Raw genomic sequence first — 13,177 nt, 5'->3', positions numbered from 1 at the left:
TGAAATCACAAAATACATACGACGAATTACCCTTAGAATTTTTTATAAACAATCTATCAAGTTTTCATTTATTTTTCATTTCCAATGATTTAATTATTAACTTTATCGTTTCCTCGCTCTGTTATATATCGATTTGATCGATTTTAATGATTTTTTTGACTGAAACGTGTACTTCGAAATAAGGAAATGCATTCGTAGCTTTTACCTTCCGTGTATCATTTTTTAGATAACAAATATTTAAATTAATCGATTTATGATTTTATAAAAATATTGTTGAATAGAAAACATCGTTCGTGTACACGAGAAATGTTTTTTCCGGAGACATTGAATTTGTTCGAATTTCTGTCTCACTGAACATGTTACAAGCTTCAAGTATGTTTTCATTTTCACCTTGTTTCCATGAAAAAGTAATGCATCCTCGGTTGAAACCAAACGCTATGCTAGCGTCAGTTCCTTTCTACCGAAATGGTCCTCGCTTCCCATATCAAAATGTATTTCTATCCTTTTTTTCTTTAACGTGACCTACCGACGACATTTATCCCGCCGTCAGAAAAAATATCTGCTGACTGTTTCAAACGATAAATAATATTTAGAGAACGAACAGGAAATGATTAATTGCGTTAAACTTTTCACGAATACACAATTTTTTTTATTTTGTCATTCGAGATATACTTCCGAACCCATTGAATATTTAAATGGTCGAATTTCGTATTTCGCATGCAAAATATGTAGAAGATACAAAATCCAGGAAAAAAGAAAAGTGTACGTACTTTATATGCTACAACAGCAGTAGAACGAATCCATTATGATCAGCCTGTAGCATGCGGCTTTTGATTAATCCATCTCTTCTGTCGCAGTGAGAAATGTCTGTTATTGATCAGACGCAACACTATTCTTATTTTAATCTATTCTTTTATGGTCGATGTTCCCAGTTCACATTTTCACATTTTTCCTCGTAATAATATATCGATGCTTTTCCTTTTTCATAGGTTTTATTTTGCTTATTACATAATTTATCAACATATACATATGTATATATATATATATATATATATCTTGAAGATTTTCAAAAAGCGATAAAAATTTGATGATTCAGGGAAAGTTTAATGTCTATGCATATAAAATTTCAAATACGATTCTTGTTCATTCACTATGGAATATTATAGTATGGATTTCTCACAGACTATGTTACCGTACCTATGTTATTCGTATGTTCTGTGTGAAATCTGCAAGAACAGCTTTATAACGAGAAGAGAAATTACTCTTGTGACGAAGTACCGTCTGTTACAAACGACTGCACATAATATTTCGCATATGAATGAGACGTGTAGCATTACCATTTCTATAGATGCGTTCTATTTGACATACAAAACTATTAATTTTATATCATTCGAATACATACAAATTTGAATATTGATCCACAATACTGGTCAGTCATAATAACGAATGGTTTAGTTTAAAAATTATTTATTAAATATGGGAAAACATTTTTACGTTAAAGAATTTTTCTTTTTATTGGACTGACTGTAGGAGCTAGACTCAAGTATCCAACCACTTGCATACAATATGCAAACACATCTCTCAAGTTATTTGTATACCTCGCTACACGAGCTGAATGTTCTTTTGTATGTATGTATGTAGGCAAAATCTAGATAATGACACGTGACTGCGTAGGTGTATGCGATATGATGATGTTAAATAAGATGCTTCATTCAATATATTACAATTCTACTGATTTTCCTATTGCATTCACATTTAGACACACATAACTTTGAATATTTCGTCGTAGTCTGAAAATTCTATTGTATCCTATTTATATCGTGAAAAATATTGAAGATGAAATATCGTAGAATTTTAAAAAGCATCTTTATTTTTCCGAATACCATAATTTATTGGTTTATTGAACGTTCGCATAAATTTATGATTACGTTTTCATCGACAACAATTCGTGTCAAATAAAATTTTTATTTTGTTCTTACCAATATCAATACATATATATATATATATATATATATAACACAATGACAATAATAGGAACGTTGCAAAAGAATCAATCTAATCTATTAATCCAGTTGTTTAAATATTAAAACAGGAAAAAGAAAGAATTAGAATAGAGAGATATGTAAATATAAAAGTAAACAAAATTTAGTTGGCGACGTTTTTCTTCGCCTACATATTCATAAAGGTATATTAAATTATTTTTTCCTGTCACTCAATTTTGTTTCAAACTTTCATTTTGATTAACTCCTTTATTTTTATACGTATGTATATTAAAACTTACAGTATAGCGTTATATGCAAATGTAAATCGATGAAAGAATAGATAAGAATATTGTTTTCACAATATTTCATTCCATTATCATACGATAGTAGTAAAGTATGAACGATCGAAAAAAGAAACATGAGGGAAAGGGAGAAAAAAAAAGACAGAGAGAGAGAGAGAGAGAGAGAGTAACTGCAGATTCGATTTTCGTTCACAAAGAAATTGATTTTGTTTGTGACAGGGAGCTTCACCTGATGAACTTCACTATATATCGAGACTTCTATTGTTTACTCCGTATAACACAGAAACAACATACGAGCTAAAAAATTATCTGTTCCGTAGAAGAAACAACCCAGTTTATCGATCGACGCTAAGTTCTATAGTGTTTTATTTTCTATTTAAAAATTAGACTTTTATTTTAATTGATCACTTTAGATATAATATTTAAAAAATAATCCATTTCTATTTCATTTTGTGGATATATATTTATTAATTATTAATTATTATTATTAAATTTTCTATTAACAGAAAACATTCAGTTCAGATATTAATATTACTTTTTTCTAAAGAAAAGAGAAAAGCATCAAGTCAGGTTGACAACAAACACGATATGAAATAACAGGCACCTACGCTAACTTTATCATTAGACAAAGGAGTAAAATGCAATTGTAATTTACGACTAAAAATAGAAAAAAGAGAACGCTGCAACAACCTATATGTAATGTATGTGTCACAACGAAAAACAAACGATACTAATCCGTATATTTTTAACAATAGAAACTCTCAGTATTATTTGTGATTAGAGACTTAGTCTAGGCGAGTCGAGGATGTTTACATGATGCATCGATTCGCCAGAAACGAGCAATTAACTATGCAGTATGATTAAGTGCTCGTGATAAACCATAATAACTGATAAACGCGATATTATCTCTTTAAATTTATGTTGTTACTTTGCCGACGCGTGAAAACAAGGTCGAAAATAGAAAAACCTTCATTAAAATTTGTTAATTTTTTTTTTTCAAATCGATGAATGCACATACACACACACACACATATATATATATGTGTGCGAATAAAAATGTTAGTAGAATATAGTACCTAAATAAATCAAGGATATATTAGACGACAGAGAAACTCGAAATAATATAATAATATTATTTTGCATTATTAATTAATTATACTTACTAGAAAATCTACTGGATCTTCCGGTCGTAATTTTGCAACTTCTATAAGACCCTTTGTCAATGTTGGAAACACGTATCGAACTAAATAATGTCGAAGCGGTTGACCCATAATACAAAACTTTTCTTCTTCTTCTTCTTGCAATTTTTCTAACAATTCCGTCTGAAAGGTAATGAAATTATTATTAATAAATAATCAGCTAATGAAAAATTCTTCCTTTCCTATTAAATTACAATGATGAATTCTACCTGAGACAAAGTGAGACCGTTAAGATTAATTCGATCTCAAAAGTTATCGTCGCAGATGTTCTATCATTTCACGGGAGCAAACTTCTTAGTTTCAAAGTCTTGGGAGGTAAACGATAACGATAGGAGAAGGGAAGAAATTTACATCGGCTAGTGTCAACGATTAAAGCAACCGAGCTACGAAGTTTACGAAAATTCTTCGCAAGAGATGATCCTTCGGTTTTCGAAGGATAATCCAACAAAGAAGTCTCTTGGAGACAGACAAAAAGAAAATAACTTGCAAGAAGCAGATTAGAATAGCAAAAACGACGTCCTCCAAGTATATCTTTCTTCTGGTCCGATTTTCAAAATATCTCTTTCTCATAGCAATTTTCTTACTTATTACGTCCCTAAGAATAATTATCATAGTTTTCGAACTTCACATTGCATGAGCAAACAACATAATCCATGAAATTCACGTTCACTTAGACGGCTGAATTGAAAGGGATAAGACGATCAACTACATCATGAAATATAACGAACTCTTATCGATTAATTTTAATCCTTGAAAAAAGTAACTCGTCATAAAAATGACAGGTTATTCGGCCTTAGTCGATGATAATAATTTCAATGAGCTTAGGATGATGTTCAAATTAATTTTCTCATTCGTACTTTTGAAATCTCTATTTAATATCATTTCCCTTTCTTCCTTGAGATTAATGTTAAATGCTCCGTCATGTAATTCGAGAGGATTATTAGTGCCGGTGGATTTAATAATATTTTAGTATTATGCGTTGGCACGAATATTGAACTGATTTAATCGATTACCATACAGGAATAAATGATACTTGTTGGACTTCATTAACCATGATAGAACGATAGCGATACAATGGAAATGGTTCATCGTCTATTTTACTGTTATGTTCGATAAGCAATGTGATAAATTAAATAAATCGATGCACGTATGGTTGAAGTATATATCTGATGTAACTACGAGTGTAAAAACGATTACCGAATATGACCAATATCGTTCGATTTTTAATCGATATGATATTGAACATGCAATGAAAATCAATTGTATTGTAATCAAAGCTGATCTACACATTTTAATATTATTGATATTAGATTTGAAGAAAAAATCTAAAAGATTTCACGAAGAAAAATTTATGACAGGTTCTTCTGTTAAAAAAAAAAAAGAAAAAAGAAAAAAACTGTTAATACTATTCCCTTGTAAAAGAAATAAAATATGGATAAAAATAAAACAAATTCTTTTTCTGCCTTGGATTGGTCCCGTAATCAAATAAACTCTTTCTGATTGTGCAGGAGGAAACAGCTTAATCTTACGAAAATCCGATTTTAATGATAAATACTAACCCACTCCATCATTTTTCTTTCACGTTCTTTCTTACGTTCTTCTAATTCTCGTTCCTCTCGTATTTTTGAAGCCGCCTCCTCAGCACTTCTTTTAGCGTCCGCACGTTTTTGTGCTTCGATCACTTCTGTTGGTGTTAAATCTTCGTAAAAAGAATTATTATACATACAAAAATCATAGAACGAACCATTTTCGTAATAATATTTTTCTCTTTCCTGCATTCTCAAACAAATTGTTTCCGTTGTAACATCATTATATGAATGTTAAAATAAAATAAATAAAAAAAAAAAAAAGAAAAAGAAAAAAAAACCATATAAATCCATTAGCACGGGAGCGTAGAAAAAGATTTGAAAAAAATCTTTTTGCGTAAAGTGCACAACGAGATATTAAAATCACAGCGAGCGATCAAAGTGATATCGTGTTACGAAACATCGGAACAACGGTGTATGTGACGTTTCTCTGGTCTTTATAAACTATCATCTCCATTACGTAATGTGTACAATGATTGAGGATTGAAAGATTCTGTAACCCCATCGGATTGGGTTAATAAAAAAAGAGAAAAGAAAAAGAATTGAGTGAGACAGACTGACAAAGTTAAAGAGAGAAAAAAATAGATCCAATAAAAAAATTCTTTCTCTCTCTCTCTCTCTCTCTCTCTCTCTCTATCTATCTATCTATCTTTCTCACCATAGTTTCTCGGTGCCCCGAGCTTCTTCAGACACTGATAAATTGTTGGGAACATGTCAGGACAAATATCATTTTCGATCGGAATAATCAACGGATGGATCTCTATTTCATCAAAGAATTGAAGAGGCGTATTATCTTCGGTATTCCTTTCTCTGGAATGTTGTTATTATTATTATTATTATTATTATTATTATTATTATTATTATTATTATTATTATTATTATTATTATTATTATTATTATTGTTGTTGTTGTTGTTATTATTGTTATTGTTACGGATGATATCGATTAGAAAATGAATAAATTATAAGAATTTAATGATAGATGTTATGAAAGTAAAATGAAAGAAGAAATAAAAATGTTCAAAGATGATTAATTTGATATCTTCATTAGATACTCCAATTGTTATTAAAGTGAATAAATCGACGAATAATTCATAAAAACATTCTTTTAAATAACGGTATCGTTTTAACGGTAAATATCTTTTCAATATCAGAGCTACCTACGCATAGTATTATTTATTTCATGTCATTTTCAGTACGAAGAACATTTTATTAAATGTCTTTTAAATCTATAGATATAATCGATCTTTGAGCAATCAGGAATAGAGGAAAAAAGTCTCTAGCAAAGTCAAAATGTGTTCGTATCCACTTTAGGAATTGATGAAAAGAAAAATCAGATTTCTTATTTCGACTAAAAAATCAGAATTAGATGGATCGTTTTACCAATCCGGTACTAATCTAATTTTTCTTTTCTAGGAAGGAATAACATACTCGAATAATCGTTTTTACCTGTATTCTTTCAACCGTCGTATCATGTGTTTTTCCGTATAATGAGTACCTTGGATTTCTCTTTCGGGTAGATTTATAATTCGTTCTATTAAAAAATTATCACTCGCTTCCAAAACGACAACAAGTTCCGGCATGATGGAAGCTTTTAAATTGATATCCTCGAATGTTTCCCTATCTTCCTCCTCCTCCTCCTCCTCCTTCCCTTCCTCCTCCTCTTCCTCATCCTTCTCTTCCACTTCCTCTACCATTTCTTCCGCATGTTCAAATAGTATTTTAGCCTGTTCATAAGTCTTTGGATATCCATCTACAACGTATCCTTGATTCAAGCAATCCTTCGACCAAAGTCTCTTCAGAAACAACCTTTAATTACGCTTTTGCTTAATTTTTTACAAGAACTTTAAAGAAATTGAAGTAGAGAGAGAGAAAGAGAGAGAGAGAGAAAGAAATCTCTATTTCTTCTCGTAAAGTTAAATTTTTACCACTGTTCTTCCTTTTCATGTACTTTACTTCGCGATAATCAACACCACGTATTTCAATAATTCTATAGTAATTTAGGGAAGCAACATACGGAATCGGAAATGAAACGAGTAACGAAGCAAATAATAGCTGACTTGTTCAAGATAACATCATTAAGAACTCCATCATTTTGAGATAAATTATTTCGTATTTCGTCCAGCTGTTGCTGTAATTCTTCCAACGTGACACGCTCTTCTTCATTATCATCCTCCTCCTCAATATCCAATCCACTCGGTTTTTCCGTTTCTCTTTTTTCATCCTCCTTTTCTATCGTAGCTGTTTTCTTTTTGATTTCTTCGGACTGATAAATGTGAAAATTATCTTTGTGTTACGTTCAATAAGTAATTTTATGTACAGAAAAAAAAAAAAGAAAATAGAAATTAATTGAACATATTAGAAGATTGTTATTAATAATTTACCAATTTTTTAATGGTATCATTGATCAAATTCTCCACGTTAATATAATGCAAACGATAATGCTCGACAAGATAGCGAGCCACTCGTGTTTTCCCGGAGGCTGGCGGCCCAAGGACAATTATTCTTATCGGTTGAAGTTCTCTCCACGCTTTATATTCTTTTATGATAGCTCTGATATTGTCTATAAATGGCGTGTCGAAATGCCAGCGTATCCTCTCATAAACGTAAACGGGATCGATATTTAAATCAACCGTCATTAAATCATAAATTCGTTGATTGATTTCTGGATATAGGAAGGACTCTTCCAAACCGATATACTTCACCTCTCCAGTCGTTAGTTCCTTGCTGATTTTCTACAAACAATATTTGTATAAAATAGAGATTTTTATCGTATTCTGTTTATATATTTATATATATATATATATATATATATATATATATATATAAATTTATTAACTCGATTGAATAATTATTTCAGATATTTTTACAGGTAAAAATCATCGATTATTTTCTTTTTCTTCTATTTTTTTTTCTTATCAACTAAAACAAACGAATCAACAAAATGATTAATTACTTTGACAATAGTACTCTGAGAAGCGATTCCTTGTTCAACAGCTAAGATATATCTTATAGTCGGCCAATTTTTTATAACATTAGATACTATTCTGTAATATATACGTATAATTGTAAATAAAAAAAATTTGTAAAATTATTTGATATCATTGATACTCACGAAATTAAGTCGCGAATATGAAGAAGAGGGATCCTGTTTTTACCATCGCCGATAATTGGCAGAAAGGGCTCGTTCAGCCAAGCCATTTTAAAGAGATAATGAAGCTCGTTTTGCTCTTCTCCATAAGTAATTCCACAACAAATTACTAGAGTCTTTAACTTTCTTTTCAACTTGACATTTTTCTTAACGATAACAACGTCTCTCTCGCATCGTAGGTGTTCCTTAAAATTCGGATGAGCTCGTCGCTTTCTGTAATCCACTTCTGTGAACGGCAAATCCGGATCTTCCGGATCCAATGGCTTCGTAAAGGCCCATGTCATTATCGTTGAAATCAGGATAAAATATCGAGGTATCTTCGCTTTCTCCTTCGTTTTATTCCTTTTACTTCTTTTATTCTCCTTGTTAAAAATTTTCGTCGCCGTATCGTCATCAAAACTTTCTAATATTTCCTGGATGGCTTAAAAATAGATGGAGAAGAGAAGAGAGAAATAAAGAATATTGTAAGATAGTTTTAAAGGGAACGTAGTTTGAGTACGTGAGCGGAAATTCGATTCTAACTGATTAACAGATAGAGACTTTTCTATATCTTGTGGATAAATAGATTGAGGTGATAGTTAGACCTACTTTGTGAAGAAAATGAAAGAAACGATTTCATGATACATTTTTTAATCATAAGAGCATCTAGAAAATTTCAAAATACCGTTTTGTTAAAGAGAACTTTTAGAAACAATTATAATTTCTTACTACAATCGTACGAGATCCTATTTCCAAGGAAACTTTTAAACAAATGTCTGTTTTAGTTTCGATACGTTATTGTCATTGTGAACGATTGATATTATCAACATTTCAATCGGAAAGTTTTTCACATTAAAAAAAAAAAATGTTATTGAAAGTAATATTCAATAATGTTTTCCTCCGTGATATTACTTTCTATGTGTTTTATAAAAGAATTCAATCTATCTTTTTGACTTTCCCTTGAATTCGATTTAATGTATTCACCGACAATTTTTCACGACATCGACTCGTTATCGAATATTGATTTATATTAAGAATAAAAAGTAAACGATAGCCAATTCTTTTGTAAATCGCATTGATTCTGAAAAAAAGTTCGTATTTTTATTGAAATTCTGTTCGATTGGATTCGAAAATTGAAATTAGTTTTCTTTCGTTTTTTTTTTTTTCGTTATCAATAAGTTTAGAAGTATAATTTAAAAAAGAGATAAAGAATTTCGAATTTCACTAGGAAATATTTTGGAGATTGCAATGGGAATTGCATTTCTATGCATTTCGCTAACAATATCTTTCCCTTTAAATCAGTTTATGATTGTAATAATGCAATAATATGTCTCATGTGTATACTAAGATTTTTTTTTAATTCTTTAAACTTTATTAAAATTTTTATTTTCCTCGGAGTTAATCAGGTTTTTTACTTCACTCTACTTCACTCTAAAAGAAAAAAAGAAAAAAAAAAAAGAAAAAAGAAAGAAAAAAGAAAATGAAAAAAACAAGAAAAAAAAAAGAAAAAAAAAGTTCTCACTTCCTTGCAAAGAAGCAGGCCAATTCTTTTTATAGAGATCTTACTTAATTCCTCAGTTTTAGGTATGACCGCTGGGAAATTCTTGTTTGAGAAACATAATAAATGTGCGAACCTTCTAATACCCAAGAAGCTTCCCCAACCTGACTTCGATCTTGTGTAATGTCGTAAATAATAACTCCGCATTTCATTAACTCTGACAATAGATCCTTACGATCGTCTGTATCTCTGATGATTCTCGTTACTTCTTCGGGGTAAGGATACTAAAGATAATGCAAATAAGGGTATCAGACATAGGATTTGAATTGGCACGAAAATATTCGATTATATCAAAAGCTCGAATGCTATTCAAAAATAATGAGGAATAATTTAAATAATCTCTTGTCTCATCTTAAAGCTCGATGTTTTCATTCTGATTTCAATCGATTTAATATATTGTATATTTTATTGGATGAATCATGTTACATTTCATCCTTCAAAAAAAGATTCTTTCTTTCTTTATCAGATTTATCGAACCTTACGATTTTATTCTATCTCGTTGAATGAAAAGAAAATAAAAACGCTATATATTAACATATTTCTTCAGGAAGATTAGAAACGACCTAAACTTTATAGTAAGGTTATTTTAAAGATCTGTGAATTATAAAAACGAAAAAAAAAAAAAAAAGACAAAAAAGATAGTAAGTCTCTTTAAAGACGATCGATAAAAATATCTTGGGAAAAGAATACTCGAGATATACTTTTTTATTCCTATAATTATGTTCAAATTTTTCAAAAACTACGTTACGTTATTAAAACTCTTCTCAAATATATAAAAAAAAAATATATATATATATTTCTAGTAATTTCATCGAAACTTTTACGAAATTATTTTGTTAGATTGTTTCAGATACAAAAAAAAAAAAAACAAAAAAAAGAACAAACCATTATTAATATCGAATATCGAGTGAATTTCAAATGTATCTTTATCAATTAGAAATTGTAAACAAATTAAACAAACAAATTCTTGTTTTTTTTTTTTTTTTTTGGAATTTTTTATTTCACATGGTACACCATGTCAGACGACATTAAGGTGTTGATCAGACTAAAAGGAGATCGAAGGGTTCTCATACCTTATACTCCAGAAGCGTACCAATCACTTCGTATTTTCTCGAAGGTTCCTGTTCGGACTCCGTGACCTTTTTTTCTCTTTCCTCGTCGCTCACGTGCGCCTCGCCCATGGCCTCGCCCTCTTTTACTTCGTCCTCTATCTTCCCCTCTTCAACCTCTTCCTCATCTTCTAGTTCATCCTCTGTGGTCTCCACCGCTCCTCCACCCATTTGCGGATTAACGTAGTACAGGTCTGACAATGTCTAAAAATTTAACTTACTCTATCCTCCCCTTTTAACATGGTATATATATATTTTTTTTTCAGACTTTACGAGCGTGACCCTTGATATCGAAAGCTGAATCTATTCTGGATTTTTTTAAGTTTGGGAAAATTAGAGTGAAAGAGAGAGAGAGAGAGAGAGAGAGAGAGAGAGAGAGAGAGAGAGAGAGAGAGAGAGAGAGAACAATATTTCTTACATTTTTCGAAACACTTCTTAAATTATTTTTTTTTAGTCGACATCTTCAAAGATAGAACATTACAAAAATTACATTAAATGAACGTAACATTCGAATCGTATCTAAATTTTTATGTCTAACTTGAATACACCATTTGTTGATGTAAACTATCCTTAAGATACAACAGACATATCGATTGTGAACGAAAAAATTTCATTATATACTATCATAATTACAAAAGAAAATTCGAATTTTATTAATAATTGTATTAATAATACTCTTTGATGCATTGCAATAATACAATAAATTCTTTAAAATAATAGAGAGAAAGAGAAAGAGAGAGAGAGAGAGTAGTATAAGATCCATTCTTCATGGTAATTAAAGATATGTTAAGAAAAGAGAGCAAAAGGAAGTTTTCATATTCAAGAAATAGAATTCTGGGAGAAAACATTTAATCAATGAAAAGTTCTCTACGTCCTCTTAGAGTCCTCTTATATTATACATTGTCAAGCCTTTGAAAGCTTTTGAAGCAATTTCGGAATTCCTGTTCAAAACTCTAGACGATATATCTCGTCAGTGCAAAGCGAGAAAATGATACGGTGTACAGTGAAACAATATGCTTTCGTGAGTTCCTTTACGTATATACATTTCTGTATACGTAAGTATATATTCTCATAAACCACGTAAATCACAATCAGTTATGTTGCTTTGCGTTCGAGTTTCTCTTTGTTCTTTGGAAGAAGAAAAATAATTAGCACCGTTCGTTAGTGTCAAATGTCACGAACGATTGCTGCCAGCTGTGGTAAGACAAAGACCAAAGAAGGAATACCGACCAGCCAGTATTTAAAATAATGGTTTTAGGAGGGGACTGTCAACCAATTAAAACAACGTATAGAATACGTTTTAAAAGAAGAAACAATCGGTTTTCATTAATGAGATAGATTTTTTTACAGAAAAGGTTTTTTTATGGCATGTGACGAAAGGTTTTAATAAATCTAATAAGTTATATTTACGTATTTTCAAGTAATTATATCAGAAAAATGAAGTTTCAAAATTTTCCAAATAAATTATTCGTTCTTTACGAAATTAGATTATTTTATTTTTCATTCGTCGAACTTCATTAGTTTTAATTGAGAATAGTTTTGAATTGAGATTTCATGCATATTAAATAAGATCAATGTCTTCTTGACTTCAAACTGATATTATGCTTATATTGCAATTAATATAAAATTTCAACATTCTATTAGTGATTAATATATCGGAAGTTCAATCTTGAAATTGAAGCCACGAACGATATCACGTAATATCCAATTGTAACATAAATTCGTATATACATAGATCGAATGCTTCTTAGTATCGAGTTAATTTAACTTATGTTATTACATAAAATATTACTCTTTATTTGATATAATGTAAAACTTACGGAAGCTAATTTCTTGCCATGATAAGTATCAACATGATTGATAAAGATTCGCCAAGGAAAAAAATCTTGATCTTCCTGATTATTTACAGTATCATCGTTTATCTTTATATTTTCCGACATATTTACAGTATCATCGTTTATTTTTATGTCTCCCGACATATTTAACAATACTTTTTTTGTTTTATTTTCTTGTCACATCCGAAGATATCTTCTAATTCTTTTTTCCTAACCAAGTTTCTATAACAAAAAAGGAAAAAAAACAAAATAAACGGAGTAATTTAAATCGTTTCCGATACGTTACTTCAGTTCAGAGGTGCTTCGAGTTACAAAGATTCGAGGGAAAAAAAAAAAGAAACGGAACGAACATAGCCTTGTCACATCGCGTTACCATAGAGCGTTATACACAGTAAAGAAAAAAACGTAAATGATCTTAATAAAAATATTGAATGCAAATAAGCTTCATGCTAAAATAATATATCATATTGTAGAAAA

The 13,177-nt window shown here is 30.1% G+C and overlaps 3 protein-coding genes across 4 annotated transcripts in view; 1 reads left to right on the top strand and 2 right to left on the bottom strand.

The window, feature by feature from the left end:
- Nucleotides 1-5,272, bottom strand: part of Gycalpha99B (guanylate cyclase 1 soluble subunit alpha 2) — a 109,829-nt gene extending 104,557 nt beyond the window's left edge. Inside the window, exons 1-2 of the mRNA XM_085664812.1 lie at nucleotides 5,043-5,272; nucleotides 3,448-3,606 (exon numbers count right to left, since the gene is read on the bottom strand). Of these exons, the coding sequence (XP_085520938.1) occupies nucleotides 3,448-3,606; nucleotides 5,043-5,261 (378 nt within the window). The 5' untranslated portion in view covers nucleotides 5,262-5,272. The remainder of the gene's footprint in view (nucleotides 1-3,447; nucleotides 3,607-5,042) is intronic.
- LOC118440719 (synaptotagmin-10) overlaps nucleotides 1-13,177 on the top strand; it is a 34,117-nt gene that overhangs the window by 8,265 nt on the left and 12,675 nt on the right. The gene's annotated exons all lie outside the window — the stretch shown is intronic.
- Nucleotides 6,281-12,805, bottom strand: LOC118440737 (adenylate kinase 7-like). The gene is made up of 9 exons (XM_035864196.2): nucleotides 12,686-12,805; nucleotides 10,830-11,069; nucleotides 9,833-9,980; nucleotides 8,184-8,640; nucleotides 8,010-8,115; nucleotides 7,453-7,803; nucleotides 7,129-7,295; nucleotides 6,763-6,877; nucleotides 6,281-6,376 (listed from the first exon to the last, which is right to left on the bottom strand). Exons 1-9 carry the CDS (start codon nucleotides 12,803-12,805, stop codon nucleotides 6,281-6,283), a joined length of 1,800 nt encoding a protein of 599 aa, XP_035720089.2.

The sequence above is a fragment of the Vespa mandarinia genome, chromosome 2 (assembly GCF_050613455.1).
Source record: "Vespa mandarinia isolate Hongniang chromosome 2, ASM5061345v1, whole genome shotgun sequence".
Lineage (NCBI taxonomy): Eukaryota > Metazoa > Arthropoda > Insecta > Hymenoptera > Vespidae > Vespa > Vespa mandarinia.
This window is presented reverse-complemented; position numbering and strand designations above follow the sequence as displayed.

What these genes read in the sequence shown, in the direction of transcription:
- LOC118440737 (XM_035864196.2), bottom strand. Translation starts at nt 12,805, where the DNA reads ATGTCGGAAAATATAAAGATAAACGATGATACTGTAAATAATCAGGAA. An exon ending in ATGATACCATTAAAAAATTG is followed by an intron (nt 7,296 to 7,452) that starts GTAAATTATTAA and finishes ACGATAGAAAAG; the next exon opens with GAGGATGAAAAAAGAGAAAC. An exon ending in AATGATGTTATCTTGAACAA is followed by an intron (nt 6,878 to 7,128) that starts GTCAGCTATTAT and finishes GCGTAATTAAAG; the next exon opens with GTTGTTTCTGAAGAGACTTT.